The sequence below is a fragment of the Engraulis encrasicolus genome, chromosome 7, assembly GCF_034702125.1.
Source record: "Engraulis encrasicolus isolate BLACKSEA-1 chromosome 7, IST_EnEncr_1.0, whole genome shotgun sequence".
NCBI classification, from domain to species: Eukaryota; Metazoa; Chordata; class Actinopteri; order Clupeiformes; family Engraulidae; genus Engraulis; species Engraulis encrasicolus.
Window position 1 is genome coordinate 35383560 of NC_085863.1, and position 17053 is coordinate 35400612.

The window sequence follows — 17053 nt, forward strand, 5'->3', positions numbered from 1 at the left end:
TTTTTGGTAAAGACAATATCACATCAGCAATATTTGTTTGGTGTCTGTGTGTGTGCGTGCGTGTGTGACTGTGTGTGGAAATGGAGAGAGAGAGTGATCGAGAGAGAGGTGAGGGGGGGGAGTGAGTAGGCCTATAGACACCAGAGATGTTTGTACTTAGCTCCTTGCCTTGAAAAAGTGACTCAGTGTGACTGTACATATCTCGCCTGCTGTCAGCTATTTCTTCTCTATTTTGCTGTCGGTCTCCTGACAGGCGCGTTGCGTGACTCGCAAGAGAGGTGGAGAGAAAACAGTCTCCTCGGGAACCTGTTGGCGCACAATCGCCTACTAACTATTTTCAGTCCAATTGCACTTTTGTGTTTTTTAGGTAGGGTTGAAAAATGACAGGGGAAGGGAGCCAGAGAGGTGCGTTCGGGTCTGGTTCTCATTTAGGCTTGTCCAGTCTATACAATGCAGCCTAACTTCGGGCTGAGGGGCGAGAGAGAGGAGAGAAATAGAGAGAGAGAGGAAGAAAAAGAGGGAAAGTTGTAAGGCAGAGTGTGAAATAAATAGCCGTATTCTCGAAAGGCTATACCTAACATTCCAACACTTTCTAACCTAATTCCACAGATTAGTTTGACAAAATTGCATTGCATCAACTAAGCCCTTTATTTGTTTTGCTTTTGACCATTTTGTCTCCATATTCGTGGATATAGCTGGAAAGATCAAATGTTTTGTCTCTTTTCGACAATTTTGGAACCTCTATTGTTTTGACCAGGCAGCTCTGCAGGAAGGGTGGTCCAAGCCTTTTTTATTTCTTCCTCTCACGCCCACAGTTAGAGCAACACAGAAAACAGCCAAAGGGGCCCGAGGGCTTCCTTCAGATAATGGACAACTGTGACACGTGATTATTCTGCTATTTCACTGCTATTTTAAGTGCATAGTATTTACTTACACTATTTAAGTTAAGTCGAATAGGGTCACATTTGTCTCACACACCATGCACTGAAGACCATGATGTATAGGCATAGTTTTGTCATTCATTTTATGATATATGGACAGTAATGGCTTTGGGAAATGTCACTATAATTTTGAGATTGGTTTATGTAGGCCTTATGCTTTGAACAGTTATTGATGATGCCCTGCAGTTATTATTACTCTTAAATTGTCTGTAGATTTCAATGTAGCTATTGTAGTCCACACATTAATGAAAAAATAATGTATAAATCAATTCATACATTTTGGGACCATTGTAGCATTTTGTGTATTTTTTTAAAAGTAAACGTAATGATTGAAGAAATATTTAAAGTCACATTACAAATCAATTTGAAATTCATACGTACAATGATCCAAAAATAATCCTTACAATGACAAGCGCCCAAAAAGAGTATCTGTTATTTTAAAGCATTGAAAATGAAAAATGAGAGCCAAAGTATTTTCTTTCTCAAAAGGGTTCCACCATTAATCATAAATAAGTAATGTGGAAAAGACGAATGTATTTCACCACTGCAATTTTCGTTATAAATAATCCAGTGAACTCATGACATGGTTTCCCTGGCACAACTGCATTTAATGGCCAGCACCAGCAGCATGCGTTCTGGTCATGGTCACATCATGGCCTGCACCACAGTCACCCACAGGACCGTGGACAGCTTTCGCCGGGCTCAGAACAAAGTAATTTAAAAGCCCCCCTCGATGCATACAACGTAATGAGGACCAAATTCTGGGCCCGGGAAAACTGACCCCTTTGTCACCTTCCCTGGTCACCCACAATCAGCAGTGAGCGGAGAAGCTTTGCCCGCTAGCCCCCGTGGCTATACGCGCAGTAATGGAAACCGTTGCGACCGAGTGTTTGTAAAAGTGAACATGGCAACAATACAATGCACCATAATCAATTGTAAGTGGCTACACCAGACACAGACGTCCTCCTGAGGACATTTTGAAAGAGAGTCCCCTCGACCAAATATTCTGCGCTGCAAGCACTTCCATGTCCATTGCAGTCCGTGTGTGATGCATGCTATGTATGTACAGTATGTAGGCTAAGAGACATTGGCAAGCATGGTCCAGTGGCTTCTGTGAAAGCGTGTGCTTCGTCAAGGCCCATGTCAGTCTCCTCACACCTCGAGCTGCTTTGAGCAACTATGAGAGAGAGAGAGAGAGAGAGAGAGAGAGAGAGAGAGAGAGAGAGAGAGAGAGAGAGAGAGAGAGAGAGAGAGAGAGAGAGAGAGAATGGTTCTGTAGGGTGATGGAGAGAAGGCATGTCTCGCTCTTGGCCCTCATCTCAATAGGTTCCCTTATGGAGCTGCTGTTTTCCCTCCTTTTCTGGACACGCTCCGGCCCCTCTAGCTCTGATTTATGTGTCGTGCAGTACAGTACAGTTGAGAGCACGCTGCTGCTGCTGCTGGTGGAGGTTGTGGGATGGAACGGGATGAGATGAGATGAGATGAGATGGGATGGGTGACTCCACTCCTCATCATGCTGCAGTGGAGACGGAGCACAGCGGCCTGCTCGGAGCGCGGCCAAGACATTAAGGAGTCTGGGGTGGGGGTTAGTGAGGGGTTTTATTGGAGGCGTCAGTTTGCCACTAGGAGAGAGAGAGAGAGAGAGAGAGAGAGAGAGACGGAGGGAGAGAGATACAGAGAGATACATAGAGAAAGAGAGAGATACAGAGAGAAAGATGGAGGGAGGGAGAGTGGGAGAGAGGGAGGGAGGGAGATAGACAGTGGAAGAGAGAGAGACAGAGTGGGCAGAATGGGTTTGGATGCGACCCAGATGGATAACACCAGGGGAATGCTGAGTTCATGCGAAGAAGAAGAAGAAGAAGGAGAAGAAGAAGAAGAAGAAGAAGAAGAAGAAGAAGAAGAGTCTGCCTAAAGCTGTCTTTATTCACTCGCTTGCCTCCGTCAACGTCAAGTCTCTCTATTTTAATTGACTCATGGACAGAATTTTGATGAGCCTGTCTGTGTTGCCTAGCACAACTGTTGTGAGACAGTTTGACAGTTTGTCAGCGGTTGGTGGTTTTTGGGATTTTGCTGTCAATGGAAGTCAGTAGTAATACTTTTCTATATATTTTATCTCGCTACTGTGTAGAGAAATCAATCAGCGTTCATCACTTAGTGCAGTAGCCTTGTCAGAATTTAAGATAGGACGGGTGACGGGAGGAAAACCAGGGGGGGTGGGGGCTTTGTTCCTTCCGAGGCAGCAAGATAAGAACAACACAGTGAAACAGAAACTCATTTCTATCTATCTTTTCTCTTTTTTACATGAAACCCTTCATGGCTGCTGCCAGGCCTGCCGACAGAGGGGGGCAAAGGGGTATGTTGTCTCGGGCCCAGAGAGATAGGGGGCTCAGAATTGGGTCCCCATTACATTGTATGTATTTGGTAGGGGGGCCCTATCAGATGACTTTGTCCTGGGCCCAGCGAAAGCTGTCAGCGGCCCTGGCTGCTGCTGCTACAAGTTGGATCACACAAACAAATCTAATCTCCCAAACTGGCTCAAACAGGAATCCAGGCAGAATGAGTTCAAATCCTGTTGAACTGAAAGCACTAAATATGCCTGCTGATGTAATTGCGTTTTTTGTTGTAGCCGACATCTTTTTCAGTTCCAGTGCCGTTATCTGCTTGGCACTCCTCAAGTTAAATTGAGGCAGTATGACAGTGGCCCCATGCAGGGCCCCGCGTTTGGCCATCAAACGCCAGTCAGGCCTTATCCCCCGAAAAGACTGCATAGATAAAAACAAGCTGGATTCTGGACTCCCTCCACATCACAGGAGTTTAGCATGCATTCCATTCTGATTAGATACTACATGCAACTGGATGCTCTTTGGGTGCGTACGTACTGTTGAATAAAAAAAAGAACACAGTTGAGCTTATCTTGATAACAGATACTTTTGAAATTCTCTATACAGTTACAGACCTCCAGTTGTGGATCATGAGTATTACACGCTATCTGATACCAGAGAGGAAAGAAGAAGAGAGGGGAAAGTTCAGGGAAAGTGGAAAACAGCGATCCTAGCGGTTACGTTCCAAACACCAGGGCGACCCTATTGAAACTCCCATAGACGAGTTTTAAAAAAAATCCCACAAAGATATGACTAGGAACTATAACACCAGACACATTTTTCAGGGTACACAATAGGGTGAAGTACTACCTGTGAANATCCTGAGTAGTTTTTTGCTATTTTAAGAAAAATAGAAATTGTGCCAATCTGGTCGGAAGCGGACTACAGCTCCCAGCATGCTCTGCTTCGCGCCTCGTTGACAACACAGAGAAACAAATGAACGCGAATGAACGCAAGTTCTCCGCATATCTTCACATTCTTGTAATCCTGCGAGTTCCACATTGTCTTCTTATTACACATATATACACGCGATTGTTTTGGTTTGGTTTTAACTTCTCTAGTAGATATGGTGGCTTCTGTGGTGACGAGTAACCACCTCTCTGGCTCATGTTTGGCTATGCTAATTTGGCTATGCTAATTACATGGAGTAAACACGTCACACATACCAGTCAGTGTAGTTCTGTACTAGCTTTTTAAAGAATATTAAAATCAGTTCAGATAAGTGAAAAACCGAACATTTTACCACCCAATTCGATAAAACGGGCCAACTTGCCCATAATATGACTGCCACTACTTCTACTTCGTCGTCAGGGCCGAGATGTAATTTTTCAAAGAAAAAACACATTCATTTGTTGCAGGGGCTTGGAACGTTGCCAGCAGGGGGCGATGAGATTACTTTCCCTCCCAATTGGCCTGTATTGTTACCTCACCGACGCCGTCCGCCATTTTGATTTTGGTAGTCAAGGACGCGTCGCCAACGGTTCATTCATTCAGCATCAGTCAAAAACATGGCTAACACCGATCACAATTACGCAAAGGACCCAAATGCCCCAAATACACCAAAATATATAGGCACACAATGTGCTGCTGTAGGGTGTTACAAGTCCACAGGAAGGAACAAGGAGGTGGCATTTCATTCATTTCCCAAAGAAAAAAAAAGGTATAGTTTCGTTTTGATAGCCTAAGCCTGATGTGCAGATGTCAGATGGGCACAATGATATTTGAGCAACATGATGAGAACATTGTGTGTCAAAAGACATAACTTTGTGTGCTTAACTTCTAATGCGAGCACAACATTTAATTTTCTAGGCCTACCGAGTACCTTTTTTCACTTCTGATTTAGAAATGCATACTGTCGATGATCTGCAAGGAAGGCTGTTTTCAATGTCCAGCACCTCCCACCACAGTTTTAGCATAGCATACGTCACCTAGAAACTATTATTTTGCTCGTATATAATACGCCAACGACGTGCCACATCAAGTGCTATATTAACTAATTGTCTTACCTTAAAAGGATGTGTTGGGTAGGCAGATGATGCCACCGTTATGTCGCCGTAAAACAAAGTTGGATAGCCTGCTAGCGCAACAACCCACTGCATGATGAATCGAGGCGCTGAAATGATCTGACAACTGTGCAGTGGGCTTTGTTTATTCGTGTTATGATGATGCCCACATATGCATCTAACATTTTCCTTTCAAAATTTAACTCAATTAACTTTAAAATCGCCAGACTAAACATATCCACGGCAAAGTATCCAGTCCTTGTCCTATTGAAGTGGAGAAACTCACATAGACTTTCCTCTGACGGAAACTCAATTTCAACAAAAAAGCCAGACCCCTATAATTTGTGTTGTATCTCCCCCTAGTGGCAAAATAGAAAACATGAACCAGCGCAAATGTTAACCAAGGATATCTGTGATATTAAAACACACTACTGTTATTTTCTGCAGGTGTGCAGAATGGATTAATAACATCAGGCGGGAGGACCTATGTGGTTTACAGACCGATGAAATGAAGCATAGGAAAGTATGCAGTGACCATTTCGCCATTTCACAATTTGTGAACCCATTGGACAGGTAGAGACATTGCCATTTCATATTCTGAAAATGACACTTGATACTCTATAAGTTTTCAACATACTGTAAACCCAGATGTTTAGCCTGATTACTTGTGGTAATGTTGCAAATTCAAAACACACATATTCACAAAAAATAATTTAAAATGTTGGGTTGCTTTACAAAAAAAATACAACTAATTACATATTTAGAGAGCCACACATTGAGTGCTCCTCCTCTACCATTGCTGGCTTGAATCAAGCATAAGGCTTTTGCTCCTCACAAGCAGAGAGCGTCGTCAGGATCCGCAACAGGTTACACACACTGTATGACATGGAGAATCATGGCTTGTATTTATGTTCCTTCCAGGATGCTGCAGTCATTCACCGTCTAGCCATGCCCCCTGTTCACCAAAGGCCATTCCAGTCCACTAACAAGAGGCCATCCCCCTCAACCTTTAAGAACTTTGCCATGCACTCAACAATTTGTATATTGCTGCACTCTGTATTGTGCATGTATTTGTTCTTTCCAGGATGCTGCAGTCATTCACTGTCTAGCCATGCCCCCTGTTCACCAAAGGCCATTCCAGTCCACTAACAAGAGGCCATCCCCCTCAACCTTTAAGAACTTTGCCATGCACTCAACAATTTGTATATTGCTGCACTCTGTATTTTATATCACTGTGTATGCCTCCATCTTTTGGACTTTCATGGACTCATTCTGTTGCAACAGTTGAGATCCTTCCAGAACTGTAAGCTTATTTACATTGTCAGACCCCTTGCCTTTCATTGATGTTGACTGTGCATTGAACTATTGTCATTGTTTGATGACCTCTTTTATTTTTTAATTTCAACCCATATATGTTTGAAAAGTTCTAGACTTTTTCCATGGGATGTCTTCGTATTTGCGGAGTCACCTTATCCTGGTGTCATGTTTTCTGTTGATTGCCATTACCATCCTACATGTGTCTTCAAACCAAATCATATCTCAAATGTATTTATACATACTATATCTAGTTGACTCAAAGTGCTTTGGTGCCCTTGTCCTTGTGTTTGTCCTCACATTTGCCTGGAGTTCACATAATATTGTAAATCCTCCTGGATTTCACTTGTGCTTTAGCATCTTTATTACCTCCTTCGATTTACCCCCCCCCCCCAATTCAGTAAAGACAAAATAAATTTGAGTCTTTCCCAGTCTTCATCGCAGTCTGTTCATCTGAGTGGCAAAGCCTTTGTTCATTGTACAAAAAAGTCAATATATGTTCATTTGTGCAACACTAAAGTTTTGATTACACCTTCAAGATTTTTAACTCAGACAATTCATAACTGGGCTTACAGTGTGTTTGTAGAAATATAAACATTACAATACTTTGCATTCTGCAGGAAATCTGGCCTACTGCCAATGGCCGTACCCTGGCTAGTAGACTGTCCCAACCCCCCTAAATCTCAAGACACAGTTCGTCCACCACCCCGAAAACGGGTCGCACTTGAAATTGAGACAACAGACTCAGAGATCCTGGATAGTAAGTGATTTAATGGCAAATGGTGGTAACAGATACATTCTGAGTGTTGAACACTGCATAGGTAGTAGTCTGTGCATAAGTCTGTTGTTACAGTTGTCACATTTCTTTTTAGGCACTGATGTACTGGCCAGTGTCAGCAATGACAACACAGTGGAAAAACTGAAAAGAAAAATTGGCTGCTACAAATCAAAGCTGTCAAGGCTAAAGAAAAAGACACCATCTATCAGCAAACAAACATTAAAGAGGGAAATTTCCAAAGTATTGCCAAAACAAGCCGCACAATTTGTCAACGAGCAAATTGATAATGCCAAAAAAAAACCAAGGGCCATTCGGTGGAGCAACTTCATGAAAAGTTGGGCGTTACAGGTTAAGGGTACAGGGCCAAAAGCCTACCGAACCATGAGGAGAATTTTCAAGCTCCCTACAGCCAGGACCCTTTCAAATATCTTGCAGAGAGTAGACATCGGGCCGGGATGGCATGAACCTGTGCTGTATGCACTTAAACATCAAGTGCAGCATATGGAAGAGCGAGATAGGCACGTTGCCATCACATTTGATGAAATTACATTGAAATGTAGCCTAAATTATAACATCTCGAAAGATGAAGTAGAAGGGTATGACGAAGGGGGAAGACCAGCCAACCATGCAGGGGTTTTCATGATCCGTAGTCTAACTGGGAAATGGAAACAACCCATAGGGTACTTCTTGTCATCTGGGACCATGAAGCATGGGGTCTTAAAAACCAAAATCATGGAGGCGGTGGAAAAGGTGCTTGACACTGGCTTCACTCCCATGGTGCTGGTAATGGACCAAGGCAGCAACAACCTGGCAGCCTGTAGAAACCTGGGTATAACAGAAGAAAAACCGTACTTCTTTGTCAAAAGCCAGAAGATTCATTTTTTATTCGACCCCCCCCATTTAATGAAAAACATCAGAAACAATTTGCGAAAATATGGATTTTACATAGGGGACAAATTGGCAGAATGGGGAGACATCACTGAAATGTTTAAAATTGATTCACAAAGACAACACCGAATGGCACCCAAGTTAACCCAACGGCATCTGTCCCTCACTGCCTTTTCAACAATGAGTGTGCCTCTCGCCACTCAGGTAAGCCACAAGTGAAAACTGTCATGCAGGCGTATAACATTCAATTTACAATCTTTATCTATGGTCCTGAAAATGGGATTTTTTTTATTTTTTTATTACAGGTTCTTAGTCATTCTGTTGCGGCTGCACTGCTCACCATGGCAGACATGGGGAAGCTAAGAGAGGGGGCAAAAACGACGGCAGATTTTGTAGCCCACTTTAACCAGATGTTTGACTGCTTTAACAGTAGCACATTGTCCAGCAGCACACCACAAAAGGATGCCTTCAGAGAGACACATATTGATTTTATCAATGAGAGTATTAACTGGCTGGCATCTGTCAGATGTGCCAGTGGCAACAGCTTGAATTGCCTAAATGGTTGGAGGCATAACCTAAGAGCAATCAAGGAAATCTGGGCTGAATTGAAAGGTAGCAGCAATAAGGCATAATTATTCAAATTGAGCTTTGCTAATGCTAATGAGCTTTGTCCACCACTGCATGTTTTCTGCTGTTGGCCAATGTACTGTTTGTCATTTGCATTCACAGAGAAAGGATTTCAGTTTCTATTTACGAGGCACCTCAACCAGGACTGCCTGGAACACTTCTTTGGGGTGATCAGAGCGAAGGGCGGGCACAGGGACAATCCAGACCCTCAGCAATTCCGATTAGACTACAGGCAGGCCGTGCTAGACTATCTAATGACATTTGGGAGAAATACAAATTGCGAACCGGAGGAAATACACCTATTGCTGCAATTGTCCCATTTGTTTGAGGTAGACGAAACACCCTTTCAAAAACAAAAGTGTCACACATGATTAGTATACTGTAAGTCTGTAATCTTTTGCAATGATTTTGTAGAGCTGCACTGAGTCATCGCAGATGGCAACTCCCCATCCATGCACCGCACTGACCATGCCTCACGAGGTACACGAAACACCCTTTCAAAAACAAAAGTGTCACACATGATTAGTATACTGTAAGTCTGTAATCTTTTGCAATGATTTTGTAGAGCTGCACTGAGTCATCGCAGATGGCAACTCCCCATCCATGCACCGCACTGACCATGCCTCACGAGGTACACGAAACACCCTTTCAAAAACAAAAGTGTCACACATGATTAGTATACTGTAAGTCTGTAATCATTTGCAATGATTTTGTAGAGCTGCACTGAGTCATCGCAGATGGCAACTCCCCATCCATGCACCGCACTGACCATGCCTCACGTACAGTCTACTGATGAGGAACCCACATTCCCTGGACTGGACAACACAGAGTTCATGAAGGGGCTGGACGTCATTGAGGGCAATGTGTCAGTGTACCTTGCTGGCTATGTGGCCTTCAGAGCCTCTGCCAAATTTGATTGCAAGAGTTGTGTTACGCTGTGGGAGGCAAACGAGGAGGACAGAGATACACTCAAGGAGAAATACACCTTTTTCAGATATAAGCAGTTCAGGGATGGGTTATTCCCACCAAGTGTTGTATTACAGCGTACAACAGAGCAAATTGAACACATTTTTAGATGCCAATACCCCCACATTTCTAAAGGGAAACATGTCCTGGCACTCTTAAAATCTGCAGTATATCAGAGTGTGAATTTGGATGCTGTTATATGTTCCGCCAGCTGTCTGTCCTGCAAAGAGTTCCTTGTTAATACATACTTATTGATGAGGATAAAATTTCAACTGAAGGTGGGCAATCAGAACGCCAAAGCCATGAAAACAAAGAAATCAAGAAAATTAATGAAATTGACATCGGAATTTTGACCCCCCCCCCCCCTAACCCCCCCCACCCACACACACACACACACCTTTTTTACATGATTGGTATTGATTCCAGCCCCTGATCACAGTCAGGAACAATAATGTGGCCCCCAGATTTAAAAAAAAGTTTGGGGACCCCTGGCCTACAGTAGCTTCAGGTTGCAATGAACGACGGGCTGTGCATACTGCTGAAGACACCCAGGTGGAGCAGTGCATGTTATCTTGCTCCGACAACTAATTTTTTAATTATTTTTTTTTTTACAAGGAATGTGTAATCTATATAAACAATGCTAATTAAATAAACATAGCCATCATCAAGTTTATCTCTTCAGCATGCTTTTGACTCTTGATCATTTCACCTCAGTAGAGCTGATTTCAAATGAATGTATGAGTCCCCCTCTCAGCTGGAGATGATGTGCTGCGGGTTGTTCAGCCAGGGTGCCAGGGTAGTGCGTGAGGTGCATGTTCTGCTGTCCCAGGAATCTTGTACAGGTGGCTCTTCACACTAAATCTGCCATATGTGGTGAGGAGTGACACAAAAAAGAAAAAATATGCATTATTGTGTTAAGCTTACATGCAATGTTGACTGAGTTGCTAAAAAACTGCCAAACTTAAGGTATTCTCTGAGTTGCAGAAAAAGTAATGCATTGCTGTAATTAATGCGTTGCTGGTTATGGTTTATCATTTCCTGCCACTGACTTGAATTAAGTATTAGTAATGTATCATTGTTTCCTGCTCGTGCGTGAAAATGCCTTAATCAATGTATAGTAGACATTCAAAACATTTGACTCCCAAGTCAGGTAAAAAACACGTTTCGCCTCACATGCGTTGGCTCCCAAAAAGTTAACTGACATCGGTCATGAAAACACCTAGAAGTACTCTAGGGGCCTACAACAGTCAAATGATATCATGCACATTTCCTGTTCACGTCAGGGTGAACATTAGGAGTGAAAATGGAAGTTTGGAATAAAAACCGGAACAACACAGCAGCAGAACTAACGTTGGTTTAGTGTACTTAGGCACGTATCCTTTTTCTGAAGAACTAGCACTTCTAGAAATTACACATGCCCATCGGACAAAATGTTCGCTGGCTGATGAAAATTTATGAAACTGGCCGGGAGACTAAGGCTAAAATTCCAAACAACGACTGGGAGGAGATGTGTTAACTTCCATTTTATACTTACGAATAAAATAGTTATACTCAACATAGGCCTAATAATTTAACATCATAGACACTTAGCTGTCCATGGAGATATGCTAACGTTAACGGCCGACACACATCACCCACTGTCCAGAAAGATCCATGAATACAACCATAATATTAAATCCATTTGATGACGAATATAAAGATAATGACGAACTTACTGCTAAGTGGATAGTTACTTGTCATATTTATGCAATACAAAAACATTAAGCCACTTGCCTTTTCAGGAAGAGTCAGCGTTGCGTCTAGAAGTTCCCAAAAAGGAACTTTTTTGTAGAGTTGCCGTTTCCAGTCATCACGGGTTTTTTTTTTAATAAAACGTAGAAATCAACTATTAATCCCGTATCAAATGAATACAATGCGAAATAAGTGAATTTGATGAAAATGTGGTCGACAGAGAAAACAACACACGGTTTCATTCCTCACTCATGTATGAGTCTGAACATTGTGTTATTTACATGGAACGTCCATATCTAACAAAATCAAAATGGCGGCGCGGTGACGCCATAGAGGCAGCTGTTTCCGCTCTCTTCTTCTTTCCTCTCTGTTGATACTGTGACGACTGGGCTGTCAACACTTAGGGTTATAATGTTTTGTTATCGTTATCATAATTCCTCAAGACAATTAACATGTCTATCTTCACTATGAAATACCTTTTTTACATGTATGGTTTCCTTTTCATACCTTTCCTTGTCTTCCTCTTACGGCGTCTGACTGCATGAGAGCTTTCTGCTTAAGAAGTGTTTTGCCCTGTGTTGGTTCACTATCAGAATTTAAAGCATCAATCCTTTCATGAGCCCTTCTTAGCTTGTTGCCATCAAAGCAACTTGGAAGTTAAATGGAACTGAATGAAGAATTGTGTTTCAGAATTTTCTTCATTCCATTGCATGTATGAGTGTTGTGTCCTGTTCACATGGGAATTCTAAAAATGTACTTTTCATCATTCTTGTTCAGTCTGCTCAGTGTATTTCACCCAAAATTCAGGAAGCAATTATGAATAAAGAGAGGCCATATAGAACACAGTGAACACGAGTTGGAAGTATGCGGCCGTCAGAACATTATTTAATTACTATCATTCCAAGCCGCAATAAATTATCCCCAATAATGACACAGAATATTGCACGGCACAGTAACACAATACGCAGTTCTGCAGGAGAGCGTTTAAGGGCCTGACAGACGGGGCTTCCTGCACTTCCCTAAGTAGGAACGTCTCTCCGGATTTGTTTTTATTAAGTCTGACTTTAGCGATCCCCTTGCCCAGCCCCTCTCAGATCATCTGGTGATGGACTCCACCGAGAAGCTGCTTTGCATCAAAATTGCCCCAGGCTTTAGAGTGAAATACAGTACACGTGCATTTATAATCATGAGTTGCGCTCCATTTCAACTACAAAAAAACTAAAGTTAAGTCAGGATTTAGAAACAGGCCTGCGTGTGTGTGTCATTCATGTTTTTATTCCTGCTGGAGAGAAGGAGGCACCCTGTCTTTGGGTTTGTTGTTACACGGAGCTATACATTTCAATCTTGGTCTTTTTTGAGCAGCCGAGAGTGTTCCTATGTATCATACATGTACAGTACACCCATTTATTTACAACAGATTTTTGGCACAGCGGTTTCTTTGATACAAATGTACAACTGCCTTATTATCAAACACCTATTGGCAGCATACCAGTGTTAATTTTGTCAGCTTTTTTTGATTTAGTCTTAGTCTTAGTCACAATGACGAAAATCAATTTTAGTCTTAGTCATATTTTAGTCATTGCCTTCCTAATTTAGTCTTAGTCTTAGTCTAAATGACGAAAATCAATTTTAGTCTTAGTCAATTTTTAGTCATTTTCGTCATTTTAGTCAACACTGTACATTACAGAACTTCTCCACACACTTTTAACATATATCAATGACTGTAGAGAATAAACCTTCTCCGCACACTGCTTCTCTTTTAACATAATCACACTGTACAGAATAAAACGTCTTCACACACTGGTTCTCTTTTTCTCTATTTTATTTAATACCAGTGTTAATTTCGTCAGCTTTTTAAAATTTAGTCTTAGTCTTAGTCACAATGACGAAAATCAATTTTAGTCTTAGTCATATTTTAGTCATTGCCAATGCCTTCCCAATTTAGTCTTAGTCTGAGTCTAAATGACGAAATTCAAAAAGGGGCATTGACGAAATATTTTAGTCATAGTCATGGTTGACGAAATTAACACTGCAGCATACGCTCTCAATTTCTAAAAAGTAAACTCCTAAAAGTCATTTTTCTATAGCTGTAAGAAAACTCTATTCATCTTAAGTTGTAAGTAGTGCCATTACTTTAAATGTGACTGATTATGACTAAGGACTAAGCCTTGAACACTTTGGCAGCACTACAGAAAGAACAGATTACAAATATCCTTAAAATTAAGACTAGACCGACCTATAGTCTCGCTCTCGCTGTCATGTTGTTTTTGTACCTCTGCCTGGTTGCTGGACGGCCTCTTCTCTTGTTGCCAGACACGTTGGAGTGGCCAGGAGGGTTTTATATCAGAACAATTTTCCCTTTGGGTGCGAGAACCAACCCCTCTGTATTATTACATTTTCTTTTCTTTCTTTCTTTCTCCTTCTAACAAAGGGGTCAGATAGAGGGGATGGGAAGGATTAGGGAGATGGCTAAGTGGAGATGTTGAGAATAATCCTCAGAGTGTAGAGCAGTGTTTCCCAACCAGGGGTACGTGTACCACTAGGGGTACTTGGAAAATTGTTATTTTTACAACAAATGTATAGAGCAGCCACATCATGACAGAGAAAATTATATAGAAAATTAATTAGGGGGTACTCATGGCACAACTAAGAGGCTTAGGGGGTACGCAAGACAAAAAAGGTTGGGAAACACTGGTGTAGAGCACTGGATCATATGAGTGGAAGAGGGGGTGAAAAGAAAAGAAAAGGAAAGGAAAAGTCTATTTGGCTGAAGTGTTTTTTTCTCTCTCTCTCTCCACTCTCAGTGTGGAGCAAGCAGCGTGAGTCTGCCAGTGTACAGTACTTGGTGAACAATTCTCTCACAGTAGCCTCCCATGATTCAATATATGTTCTTACTATTTTCAAGGGTAGCAACTCGCAAAAAAAGAGAAAGAAAAATATTCTGTAGTCTGGGGTGCATAGGGAACAATGCCTTTTAAGGAGGGACGTATATTTTCCTGCCATCAGCGCCTATGAGCAATGGTGTCGGCAGTGCAGAGCACTGGAGGGAGGGTGGTCCACTCTCTGTCTCAGGGCCTCATGAAGGCGGCTCGGCTGGGCGGATGCTGGTGTGGTGGTGTGGGCGGAGGTGGGCACTGCCCCTGGCACTAGCAGACAGGGAAGCTGACGGTGGGGGTGGCAGACAGGACATTTGTCATGGGCCCAGGGAGAGACAGGCCCCAGATTTGGCTCCGGATTACATTGTACGTACTGGGTTTGGGGCCCTTTCTGATGACTTTGTCCTGGGCTTGGCCAAAACTGTCAATGACCCTGCAGGCAGCGCCAGACAGGACCCAACAGACACCACTCACCACTTCAGGATTTATGGAGACCCGGGCCTGAGAGGGCTATATGCAGGGCAGGCTCACCGTCAGTGGGGCACAACCGGGTCAGTTCAGTTGGCCTGGGCCCAGAGAATGGGGGCAGAATTAGAAACTCATTGCATTGCATTGTATTGAGACGAGTGCCCTTTTCAGATGATTTTGTCCTGGACCTGGCAAAAGTAGTCAGCTCTCAGCCCTGGTGTTATGGGTTGGGGGAGTGGGAGGAGGAGGGGGGGAGAAGAGAAAGGGAGCAACGTCCATGCCGAGGTGTGGAGGCATAACTGAGGGAGAGATTAAATCAGGAGAGGCTGGGCATGTGCTCGCTGTCTGCCCACCTCAGTCCCACAGCACTGGGCACGGACCAGGAGACGCTTGTCCTGAATCATTAGCATCCAGGCTTAGCACACTCACATTCACGCCCTGCCATAGTGTGTAAGAGTGCCCACTGCCAAGTCTGTGCAGAGTGGTGGAGAATACATTTTACCACTCTGCTAAAATGATTCCAGCTGCTTTTTCTAAAAAGGAAGGAATTGGGATTATTTTTCTCTAGTAGCCATGGTTTTCACTCTAATGAATCACTTTACGAAATCAAATTGGACTTGATGGCCTCTACTATATTAAAAAATATGGTTAAACTGGTATACTGTTTGCTATTTTCCGTCAACATGAGTGATGTAGCATGGCCATTCCTGCATTTCAACAACGCTTAAATCACTGTGATGTGTCACTCGAGTGGCCTCTGGGTTAAACCCACATCCTATGCTAAGAAGGGGTCCCCTTCCCACGAACGGTCAACTGTTCCTAGTGGGATAAGTCACGTTTAACCTCTTTTCTCATCATTCACAGTCACCACTGGCTGGTGCAAGACGACATAATGTTGGTGCCATGGCATCCATGCAGCCAACCAACCGCACAAGTGCCCAATCACGTACCAAGTTCCACTGCTGTGCAGACGACGCTCCCTGCATCCAGTAATTGGTGCTTCAAAAGCGGTGCGGGGTTGGACAGGGGTCAGAGGGAATAAATCAGTGTCTACCGTGGCTTTCCTTCAACCTGCTGAGTCACTGCAGCTGTTTTGGCAAGGCGGGGTGAGAGATAGGAGGGGGGAGGGGGGTTGATTACTCTGCCCAGCCCCAGGGGTACTCGGCCACCCGCACATGTCACTGGAAACCAGGGCTTTGAACCGGTTCAAGGAACGAAAACGAAAACCAGGAACTTTTTGTATTTTAGAGGGAACAGAAACGAAACCGGAAACGTTATTATTTTTTATGTTCTGGAACGGAAACACTTATTTAAAAATAATGGTAACCGGTTAATACCGGTTAATACCGTTCCTCAAACTTAAAAAAAAAGGCTGAGGTTCACGTCCTGTGTGACATCAGACATTCTCTGACTGAATGGAGAGAGAGCTGTGGATTACAAAGTCTCCACTCCACATCTTAAATAAGAGAAACCACTGTCATACAAAAGGGCAGAGTTTCCATTGCATCATTGTAAGATATTGCAGAGAAGCGCGTGTAAAGTGCACCGAGAATGTTCAACATTATTGGGGCATCCATGGCCGATTCAAATATACACTAACTCACAATGTCCATCATAGCACTCCCCGTGACCCAAGTCAGCGTGGAGCGCGCATTTTCATCATTGAGGTTTATTTTCCGCTTAGGTCGTCCCTGAATGACAAAATTCTGGAGGATATTATTTTCATCCGCTTGAATAAACAGTTTGGAAGTAGGCTGACTCATTTGCACTTCCGTGTTTCTTGGTTAATTACCGTCTGTTAGGCCCATGGGGAGTAATCAGCTGACAGGAACGAAATTAACCGTTCCGGGAACAATATTTTTTTGTTCTAACCGGTTCGGGAACGTCAATTTATTGGTGGAACTCATAACCGGAAACGTTATAATTCCGTTTCTGTTCGGAACGGAACGTTTGGAAAAAAATAATGGTTCAAAGCCCTGGTCACTGGGAGCGAGGGCCCCGGACAGCTTTGGGTGGACCCGAGGCAAAGTCATCTTAAAGGGCCCTACCCCCATATGTGCAATGTAATGAGGGCCCAACA

The 17053-nt window shown here is 43.1% G+C and overlaps 2 protein-coding genes across 2 annotated transcripts; both read left to right on the top strand.

The window, feature by feature from the left end:
• Nucleotides 1-7192: 7192 nt before the first annotated feature.
• LOC134452760 (uncharacterized) lies at nt 7193-9041 on the top strand. Its single transcript, XM_063203328.1, has 2 exons — nt 7193-7399; nt 7512-9041. Exons 1-2 carry the CDS (start codon nt 7279-7281, stop codon nt 8522-8524), a joined length of 1134 nt encoding a protein of 377 aa, XP_063059398.1. The 5' UTR covers nt 7193-7278; the 3' UTR covers nt 8525-9041.
• On the top strand, nt 8423-10251 carry LOC134452762 (uncharacterized). Its single transcript, XM_063203329.1, has 5 exons — nt 8423-8509; nt 9035-9261; nt 9347-9412; nt 9498-9563; nt 9649-10251. Exons 2-5 carry the CDS (start codon nt 9187-9189, stop codon nt 10249-10251), a joined length of 810 nt encoding a protein of 269 aa, XP_063059399.1. The 5' UTR covers nt 8423-8509; nt 9035-9186.
• Nucleotides 10252-17053: the final 6802 nt, after the last annotated feature.

What these genes read in the sequence shown, in the direction of transcription:
- LOC134452760 (XM_063203328.1), top strand. Translation starts at nt 7,279, where the DNA reads ATGGCCGTACCCTGGCTAGTAGACTGTCCCAACCCCCCTAAATCTCAA. An exon ending in AGACTCAGAGATCCTGGATA is followed by an intron (nt 7,400 to 7,511) that starts GTAAGTGATTTA and finishes ATTTCTTTTTAG; the next exon opens with GCACTGATGTACTGGCCAGT.
- LOC134452762 (XM_063203329.1), top strand. Translation starts at nt 9,187, where the DNA reads ATGACATTTGGGAGAAATACAAATTGCGAACCGGAGGAAATACACCTA. An exon ending in AATTGTCCCATTTGTTTGAG is followed by an intron (nt 9,262 to 9,346) that starts GTAGACGAAACA and finishes ATGATTTTGTAG; the next exon opens with AGCTGCACTGAGTCATCGCA. An exon ending in CACTGACCATGCCTCACGAG is followed by an intron (nt 9,564 to 9,648) that starts GTACACGAAACA and finishes ATGATTTTGTAG; the next exon opens with AGCTGCACTGAGTCATCGCA.